The sequence below is a fragment of the Coturnix japonica genome, chromosome 5 (assembly GCF_054131305.1).
Source record: "Coturnix japonica strain WE chromosome 5, WE-NBRP24, whole genome shotgun sequence".
Classification (NCBI taxonomy): domain Eukaryota; kingdom Metazoa; phylum Chordata; class Aves; order Galliformes; family Phasianidae; genus Coturnix; species Coturnix japonica.
Window position 1 is genome coordinate 53,143,094 of NC_140667.1, and position 9,500 is coordinate 53,152,593.

General features: G+C 52.0%; 1 protein-coding gene across 2 annotated transcripts; it reads left to right on the top strand.

Moving 5' to 3' along the window:
* Positions 1–1,819: 1,819 nt before the first annotated feature.
* OTX2 (orthodenticle homeobox 2) lies at positions 1,820–9,100 on the top strand. Of its 2 annotated transcripts, none has more exons than XM_085549636.1 (5): positions 1,820–1,960; positions 2,216–2,298; positions 5,601–5,821; positions 6,172–6,344; positions 7,486–9,100. In XM_085549636.1, the coding sequence occupies exons 3-5, from the start codon at positions 5,725–5,727 to the stop codon at positions 8,104–8,106; spliced, it is 891 nt and encodes a 296-aa protein (XP_085405762.1). In that variant the 5' UTR covers positions 1,820–1,960; positions 2,216–2,298; positions 5,601–5,724; the 3' UTR covers positions 8,107–9,100. The 2 variants fall into 2 exon arrangements, with proteins under 2 accessions (XP_085405762.1, XP_015721371.1); XM_015865885.3 differs by having other exon boundaries at positions 6,193–6,344.
* The last annotated feature ends 400 nt before the right edge of the window (positions 9,101–9,500 follow it).

Sequence of the window (9,500 nt, forward strand, 5' to 3'; positions counted from 1 at the left end):
GGGAAGGGTTGCACGGGGATATTTAGTTCTGCGCTGCGCTCCGGGGGCGGCGGGGCCGTGCGGAGCGGTAAGGGGAGGATTTTCCCCCACGGAGCTTTGGGCGAATGTAAAGGGTGGAGAGGGGGGTGGTGGTGGAGAGAGGTGGGGGGTATGTGGAGGGGGGGGAGGGGGCTGAAAAGGTACCACCTCCCTAAAAAAAAAAAGGAAAAGAAAAGAAAGACTAAAACATAACCAAAAGAAAACAAATAACACTTTGAAAGTATCGTGGATTTGGGAAAATTGAAAGAAAAACACACAAACACACACACAAAAACAACTCCAAAGAGTGAAGAGGAGAGAGAGAGAAGAGGGGATTCGGGGCTCCCGGGGGGGCCAAGGCACCAACTTTCAGAGAAGTCCTTTGGCAAAATGCGCCCAAAGAGTGGGAGCGGCTCCGTCGGGCAGCGGCCGTTTTGTGCAGCGGGGTTATTAGGGTTGTTTGGTTGTTTGTTTAATTTCCCCTCCTCTCTCCTCCCCTCTTTCTCTTCTCCCCCACCTTCCTCCCCCTCTTTGCGAGGCCAAAACAAAAACAAAAACAAAAACCCAAAAAACAAAAAACAAACAAACAAACAAAAAACCAAACCAAAAAATCACAAACAAAAAACCCAATAACACATAACACTGCAACGACCCAACCCCGAGCATCCCAAATCTGCTCCCTCACCGCTCCGGCTCGGGTCGGTGGTTGCTCTAAACCCAAGGACAACCGTACTGGGTTGCACACAACGGGGAGAGCCACGGAGAGGCGAATTAATCGCCGTCCCTTCATTAACATAGGTCACCCCACGAAAAAGACGAAGCCGCTGCGTTTTGGCACGAGAGAGGAAAGTGCGCGCAGAGCGGGGCTGAGCGCTCCGCTCCCTTCCCAAGCGCTGCCTCTCCGCGCAGCTCCGCGGTCACATTGCTTCCTCGGCCCGAGCTGGGAGCTGCGCAGATCCCGGCCCTCCTCCCACCACTCCTTTACTGAGCTGAGTTTATTTCTATAAAAATACTGACGCACCCCGCTTTGAAAATGCGGCGCAGCGCAAGTCTCGTTCTGCGGCTCCATCCAGAGCTGTATCTCAGATGTGTCCTGTGTATTCATGTATTTTAGTATGAGTATGCGGGTTTTTGTGTGTGTGTGTGTGTATTCCTGTTTATTTCATGACTGCTTGTATTTATCTGTACATATACATATGTTTATATTACACCTATACACACTCACACACATGCCTGTGCCCCCCAGGACAGACCGGGTCCCCTTCTCTCACCCTCTCCCATCCCAAACACTCTCAGCTCTGCTCAGGGGGTGCTCTCTGGGGGGGTCCATGCGCTGGGATACCCCTATACCTCTCTCCATTACCCCGAGAGGTGGGATCTCCCCTCTTCTTTGCTCTCCTCCAGCCCCACACTACTCAGCCAAAGGCTCTGCCATACGTCCCAGTCCACCCCCCAAAAAAACGTTTACTTCCATATTTTAATACCTTTTGTTGTTTCTATTATCCTCCCGCCCCCATAAGCTTCCTACAGTCCCCTCTTTCCTTCCTTAAACACTCTCCGCTTAAAGTCCATCACATTCACTTGCACAATGACTTCACACGTTGCGATCCACAAATGTTATATTTTTAAATCGAGCATCTCCTTTTAATGGACATTCTCGTGTCATTTCGGCGGCTGTTATTTCTCTCCTGATTGTCCCCCCGGTCCAGCAGCGGCCCTGTTTTTTCCTCCCCCTGTTGTGTGTTTTTATTATTTTCCCCCTGGCTTAGATGTGTCAATCACTCTCTCCCTGCCATTGGTTGGAGAGTTTGCGTCAAAAAGTTGCCAGAGAGGCGCTTTCTCAGCAAAGCTCCCCGAGAGAGGTAGAGACCTCAGCTCCAACGCACCCTGCCACTATTATTAAAAATAAAATCACTCGACCAACTCCGGCACCGCCAGCGCTGTACGTACCGAGCGCAGCCCCCGAGCATCCCCGCATCCCTCTCCCGCACCGCCCCCCTCTCTCCCTCCCCCCCCCCCCCCTTTCTATTTATTCCCCCCTTATTTCTTCTTCTTTTTCAAACATTTTTTCCCCCCTCTCTCTCTGTCCTCTCCCCCTTTCTCCCCCCACCCCACCCCTCCCCTCAACCTCAGTGTCGTGGGCATGTGCATGCGGCGCGCTCCCTAACCTCCCGCTTTGTGCTTTTCTCTCTCCCAGCTCAACCCCAGCCCTGAATTTGGAGAGGACCAGACCGGCGGCTCTGCCCCCCGAGCCCCCCAGCCCTGCCCGCGGCCCCGCAGGTAAGTGGGTGCACCTCGCGTGGGGCACCGCTCCTAAACACAACGAAGATGAGAGAGGAAGCGGGTGGTGACTGCAAATTAGTACGCTTATTTTATTATGACTAATGTTGGTTTTAAGTGCTTTTACGCCGGGAGCTGAGGGCAGAAGAGAAGGGTGCGGGATACGGGGATGCGGCGGTGCCGCTCGCTGCTCCGGGGATACCCCGAGCTGCCCTGGGGAGGCCGGACCGGGCCGGGCCGAGCGGAGTGAGGCTGCCCCGAAGGCTGAAACATTCCCCAAAGGCCCAAATGCGGGAGCGGAGAAGGGGGACAGGCGATTCCCACGGCTCGCCCTTAAGCCCCGCTTTCCACCGTGGGCTCGCCGCGCGTTTCCTAGCTTCGTATTATTCCCCCCCTCCTGATCCTTTGGCCTTTCATTCTTCCCCTGCCCCGAGGTGGACTTGGAAAATGAGAAAGAACCGGGAATATATATATTTTTCTTCTTCTTCTTTTTTTTTTTTTTCCTCTTTTTTTTCTTCTTTTTTTCCCCACCCCCGACTGGAACTCCGCTCATCACGCCGTGGAGACTCCGCGAAGTAATTTAGCCGAGGTGCGCTGAGCACCCGCGGAGCAGCGCTGAGAGCAGCGGGGGTTGGCATCCTCGGGGCTTTGGGGCCACGAACCCCGATGCGGGCAAAACGGATTGGGGTGAACAGATCCCGGTCCGAGAGCGACTGCGGCTGTTTTGTATCTCCCCGTTTAATTTATTTTAATTATTATGATTATTATTTGGCCGTGGGAAAGCGTTTCCCAAAGGCTCCGTGCCCCTTAGTAGTACCGCGCTGACAAAGAGAAAGTCGGGAAAGTCCTTGTGAAGGAGCCCAAGTTTCGTTAGGGAGAAAATCTTCCGTAGGGCCGAGATCGGATCGGGGTTCTGGTGCTGTGAGAAGTTGGGATTTGTTATTTGTTTCGTTAGAAGAAAAAAGAAAGAGAAAGAAAGAAAAAGAGAGGGGGGGAAGAAGGAAGGGAGAGAGAGAGAAGAGAGAGGGGAAGAGAGAAAGAAGAAAGAGGGGAAGAGAGAAAGAAAGAGAGAGAAAGAAAGAGAGAAAGAGAGAAAGAGAGAAAAGAAAGAAAAGAGAGAAAGAGAGAAAGAGAGAGAGAAAGAGAGAAAGAGAGAAAGAGAGAGAGAAAGAGAGAAAGAGAGAGAGAAAGAGAGAAAGAAAGAAAGAAAGAGAGAAAGAAAGAAAGAGAGAAAGAAAGAAAGAAAGAAAGAAAGAAAGAAAGAAAGAAAGAAAGAAAGAAAGAAAGAAAGAAAGAAAGAAAGAAAGAAAGAAAGAAAGAAAGAAAGAAAGAAAGAAAGAAAGAAACAGAAGGAAAAAATATAAAGAGAGAAAATAAGAAAAGGAAAGAAGAGGAAAAAAACCCAACTCAATTAACAACGCACTTATAAAAATGCGATTGTGGAGGCAGGAATGGGACATCGGCCCCGAGTTGAGGTCGCTCCCGACTGCCCCGTTCGTTCTCCGGAGCCGCAACCGCTCGGCAGAGCCGGGATGAGACACCGCATCCGTTGCGGATATATTTATAATGAGGGATATCAACCTTCCAACCCCTTCATTTCGGAAAATAAGATAAAGAAATATGAATCAAAGCAATGGAAATCATGCGGGCAGGGTGCGAGGGGAGCTTTTTCTCGCCGACCCCAGCCCCAATTCCCCTTCGTCCCCAATCCCCGGAGCTTCCCCCCGACCCCCGCGGTGCCCGGGGCGCAGTGTGCGCTCACGGCCCCTCCGTGCATCCATCAGCGGGGCCGGGGCCGGCGGCCCGTAATTAGGGAGCGTGTGCCGCCCGGATTATCTCGTTAGTTTATCAAGAAAACATTTATTATAATTAATTCTCGGACGGGGTAATTATTATTGAGCGAGGGCAGAGCAACTGGTAGGAGAGCAGGGGGGGAGGAGGGGGAAAGGTGACAGATTGCCGAGCGGAGCCGTTGCTCCGCGGGCTGCGGCGTTGCGCGGCCGCGGGGGCTCCGCGGGGCTCCGAGTTCACGGGGACGGAGCGTTTTTAATTGCAATGAATTTATTGTTGATTATTATTATTATTTTAGGGCCGCGCTTTCTGTTGTTATTGTTGTTGTTCGTTGGCTCGTTTGCAAGCGTTGCAACCGTATTAATGTTGCTCTCCAGTTTAACGCACCCCCCGGGAGCTGCTCCCCCCCCTCCTCCTTCGGGAAAGCTTCACCCTCCCCAGGGCAGGGAGGTGAAAGCGGCGCAGAACCGCGCACTGTGCGCGCACGCGGAGCCGCTCCGCGCATTTGGAAGCAACACCGGGGGTATAATAGAGAGGGGTCGGGATTGGGGGGATGGAGGCTGGAGCAGAACCTCTGGTTATTCGATAGCCGAACCGTTGAGTTTGAGGCTGTTTGGGGAAGAAAGTTGCGCTCCTGTTTATTTTATTTTATCTTTTCCGACGGCGCAGGGAGAAGGGCGAGATTTGGCTGAAAAAATATATATATATAAACCACGGGGGTAAAAAGGCACTGATTTTTTCCCCCGGGGTTGGACATTTAACTCTTTCAGGAGCTCCGGGTACAGCCATTTGTCGGCGTTTGGGTCTCCCGTCTCCGCACAACTCGTCGTGTTTGTTTTGCTCCGGCTCCGTCATCAAGAGTTTCTTGAAAGCCTAATAAATCTGTTACTCGCCTCCAAATCTAATTACCCGCAGTACTAATTAGGTGCAAATGGCTGGTGGAAATTACTGCGGGCTCGGAGCGATGGTGGTAGAGCAGAAAAGTTTGTCTCTTCCCCGAGCGGGCATTTGAGCTCTGAAATGCAGCAACGTCGGGGGGAAGGGCGGGGGAGGGGGGGGAGGTCTGAATGTACCCAAACCTGGGATAATTAAAGTCCTTGCAAGAGACTGGGGGAGAGATAGGTTTCTTGAATTGTTTCTTTGTTTCTCACCCTTGGGCTTTGTTATCTGCATTATTTATTTAGCCGAGGGGTTCTTTGTGTCTGCGAATGGCCCCAATCAAGTTTTGCTTGAGACAATTAGCTGGTGCCCGGCCGGGAATCCTATGCAAATGCCCCGGGCGGCCGTACAATGCGGGCAGTTGAAGGCATGGGGGGGTTTTGTTCGGGCAGTAATTACTGGATGGGACGTACCCCCACCCCCTCACCCCCCTCCCTGCCTTTTTTGGGAGGGATGCGTTGATCTGCTCAGTCTCTCCTAGCTCCCAAATCCGGCTGCGGTCCGGGTTAAGAGCAGTAGGGATAAAGGCAGGGGGGCAGCGAGCTCCCTGACCCCCTCCTCTCGCTCCGCAGGCACCTGGAGGCCCCCCCCTTTCGCCCGACGGCACCCCCAGCACCGCCCGGGGCAGGCAGGGCGCTCGGGCGGACCCCCCTCGCCCGGATTTCGGCCAACTCTCCTCCCCGCTCCAACTTTAGCATGATGTCTTATCTTAAGCAACCACCTTACGCAGTCAATGGCCTGAGTCTCACCACCTCGGGCATGGATTTGTTGCATCCGTCCGTCGGTTATCCCGGTAAGGCACCTTTTTCTTCTCCCCCGTCTCCCTTTTCCCCTCTGCCCCATGGATTTCCCAAGAGGAGAAGCCCCAGAGGCACACCGTACCCTGAGATTGGAGTGGCCGGGAGTTTGCGGTTCTCCTTTTTCCCTTCCCGCTCCTCTTTTCCCCGGGGAAAGGGCTGCAAAAAGAGAACAGATGCTCCAACCCCAGCCGGGAGGGTTGGGGAGGAAGAAGCAACGCTGCAATAAGGCACCTGGGAATGGGCAGCGGGTCCCCTAAGAGAGACAGCGGGAACAAGGGCGACCCTCTGGGGAGGGATCCGGGGGGGGGTCACTGCGCTCCGAGCACCACTGAGTGACAGCCAGGGCTTCTGGCTCCGTTCGCAGCCACCCCCCGAAAGCAGCGGCGGGAGCGCACCACCTTCACACGGGCTCAGCTGGACGTGCTGGAGGCCCTGTTCGCCAAGACCCGCTACCCCGACATCTTCATGCGGGAGGAGGTGGCCTTGAAAATCAACCTGCCCGAGTCCAGAGTGCAGGTATGAACGGGGAAGAAAACGGGTAGGGAGCCCTACTCGCACCCTCTGCCTCCAGCTTGCTGTACCAAGAAGTATTTTAGGGGATGAGGCCAGACCTAAAGGGTGATCGAATGGCTATGGGGTGAAGCGTGCTCAAGGAGGGGTGATGGTACAGGGAGGGATGAAACAGCTGCTTGCCCCCAACCCGGGCTGTAGGATGCTGCCCCTTCCTTCCATAGCTTTGGGGCTTGGTGGGGCCCTGGAACACCCTCCCGAGCCCTCTGCTCCCCGCCCCGAGCACCTTAGGGCTTCCCAGCATCTGCACACTCCCTTGGACAAATCTTAGTCTTGCAGGCAGTTCGGCCCCATACAAAGTATCCCCGCTTCCCCAGGGACCCCTGCACCCCCAGGCTGGGCACTTCCTCTGCCTCTGGATGGGCTTTGATAGGAGAGAGGAGGCCTTGGGACCCCTCTGCTGGAACCAGGCTGCGCCTCACCCACAGGCAGCCTGAAGGTTCCCAATCCAAAGAACATCCAGGAGTTCTGCTGGTGGGGCAGGAGTTTGGTCCTGAGATCCAGGACAACCCTTGTAGCCTCTACCCCATCTGTCCTGCTCACCTCTCTGGTCACAAGAGCCACATGGTGCTGTGTCCCTCCCTGTGCCCAACCTCAGCCTTTTCCCCTACAGTACCCTGCTAGAAGAGGTGGAGATATGTCGGGGCGCTGATCCTGGCTGGGATCTGAGAGACTGTTTAGGGGGTAGATCTTCACCTGGTCTCCAAGCTCTGCCTCTGTTTTCTTAATTGTTTCCACCCTTTCTGGTGCTTCGTTGCTTCTAATTAAGGGCTTGACTTCAAGAGGCTTTAAAAAGTGATTCCTGGAGGTCCCTGGCTGGCAAACAGCAAATAGGGAGTGCTCCCCCCCGCCCTTCTCCCCCAAAAGTGGCCTTATTGAGCCTTTTGATTTGCCCATTTCTACTTGTTATTATCGCTAATGATCTTGGTGAAGGGAAGCCTTTCCCTGCAGCAGCCTCCACAGCCCCACCACTTGCTTTTGGCCCCTCGGGGTGCCCGTGTGTCCCTAATGCCAGGCTTCTCTCCATCTTTTCCCCCTTCCCTCCCTCCCTCCCTCCCTCCCTCCCTCCCTCTCTCCTGGTTCCCAGGTGTGGTTCAAAAACCGCCGGGCCAAGTGCCGGCAGCAGCAGCAGCAGCAGCAGAACGGGGGCCAGAACAAGGTGAGGCCGGCCAAAAAGAAGAATTCACCGGCCCGGGAAGTGAGCTCTGAGAGTGGGACCAGCGGGCAGTTCACACCTCCCTCCAGCACCTCGGTCCCCACCATTTCCAGCAGCAGTGCCCCTGTGTCCATCTGGAGCCCGGCGTCCATCTCCCCGCTCTCCGATCCCCTGTCCACCTCTTCCTCCTGCATGCAGAGGTCCTACCCCATGACCTACACCCAGGCATCAGGTTACAGCCAAGGATATGCCGGCTCAACCTCCTATTTTGGAGGGATGGACTGTGGATCTTATTTGACCCCTATGCACCACCAGCTCCCTGGACCGGGGGCCACCCTGAGTCCTATGGGTGCCAACGCGGTCACCAGCCACCTCAACCAGTCTCCAGCCTCCCTCTCCACCCAGGGCTATGGAGCCTCCAGTTTGGGCTTTAACTCGACCACTGATTGCTTGGATTATAAAGACCAAACCGCCTCCTGGAAGTTAAACTTCAATGCTGACTGCTTGGATTATAAAGACCAGACATCCTCATGGAAGTTCCAGGTTTTGTGAAGGCCCACGGGAACCTTTGTGATAATAAGAGAAATCGTGATGAGAACAAAACACGCTGGGCCGAATGCTCCAGCTTTAGTCAGGTCTTGGTTAAATTAAAGAGAAAATAACTAAATGGACAAATGGACAAACAAACGAACATAAATCCAACGACGACAACAACGGTGACAAAAAGAGGGACAGTGTTGGTGTGACCACATTCAGACTCATCTCCTGCTCAGACGCTCTGGAAAAGGAATGACAAAGAGGACAACGGAGGAGGAAGGCCTTAAACGGACAGATCATCTAGTGAGCAGAAAACAGACAGACCAATCCGTGTTCTTTATAGTTTTAGGCAATTGTTGGGTTTCTTTGTTTGGAAGAGGTGGGAGATCGTTCCACCTACGGGCCAGTTTTTAAACAGACAAACAAACAAAAAAAGTCTAGGTTTTTATTTCTTTTTGTGTGTGCGTGGAAAGATCCTTCACCCAGAGGTTTCCAACGTGTTAGCCAACCCTTGGTTAAAATATTCGGAATGGACAGCGTCTCTCTTTCTCTTTTTCTCCCTTTTTTTCTCCCTCCTTCCCTCCCTCTTTCTTTCTCTCTCGCGCTCATCCAACTGTTTGATGCCCAGCTCAAGTGGGCACCGAGAGAACTTGGTTCAGGGCTGTGTGGGTTGTGTGACTGATTGTCCTAGCTGCACTACTTTATTTAAAGAAAAAATAATGTTCATAAGGAGTCAATATGTAGTTTTTAAGAGACAATCAGTGTGTGTCTTATATAAATGGTACATCTGTGGTTTTTAATCTGTGCTAGACTTCAAAACTGTGATCTCCTGTATTGTATGCAACTATGAACTCCGCACCAGCGGGAGTTCCGCTGTGATTTAAATAGGTTATAATTTTTCAGAGCAACTGAGTTACCTATTATCATCTTTCTAAAATAATAATAATAATAATAATAAAAAGAATATATATAAAAAAAAAAAAGAAAAAACCCACAAAAATAAAACACACGCGATCGCCTTTCACCAGAGGTGAACTGCACTGAAAACTTTTTACATCAAACTGTCTCTGAATGAAAAGAGAAAAGACCGAAAATAACCACCCAAGGACATTGAACTCCTTTGGAGTTCACTTACAGCCAGCCATGCTGGCGGTAGCCATCAAATCAAACAGGACTTTGGGCAGTTGCTCTGACCTGGATGAATTTAAACCGAGAAATTCATTGTCGTTTATGCTTGCAGATGTTAACTGAAAAAAAAAGAAAAAAAAAAAAAAAAGAAAAAAAAAAAAGATATATATGCATAAACCTTTTTTTTTTTTTTTTTTTTTTTTTTTTTTTTTCTTTCTTCCTGGATTTGGCAGATATGTATAATTATATTAAAATGGTTCTAGCACATTCCATGGTTGTTG

Coding starts and splice junctions, on each gene's coding strand:
- OTX2 (XM_085549636.1), top strand. CDS start 5,725: ATGATGTCTTATCTTAAGCAACCACCTTACGCAGTCAATGGCCTGAGT. Junction 5,822..6,171: donor TCCGTCCGTCGGTTATCCCG/GTAAGGCACCTT, acceptor AGTGACAGCCAG/GGCTTCTGGCTCCGTTCGCA. Junction 6,345..7,485: donor TGCCCGAGTCCAGAGTGCAG/GTATGAACGGGG, acceptor CCTGGTTCCCAG/GTGTGGTTCAAAAACCGCCG.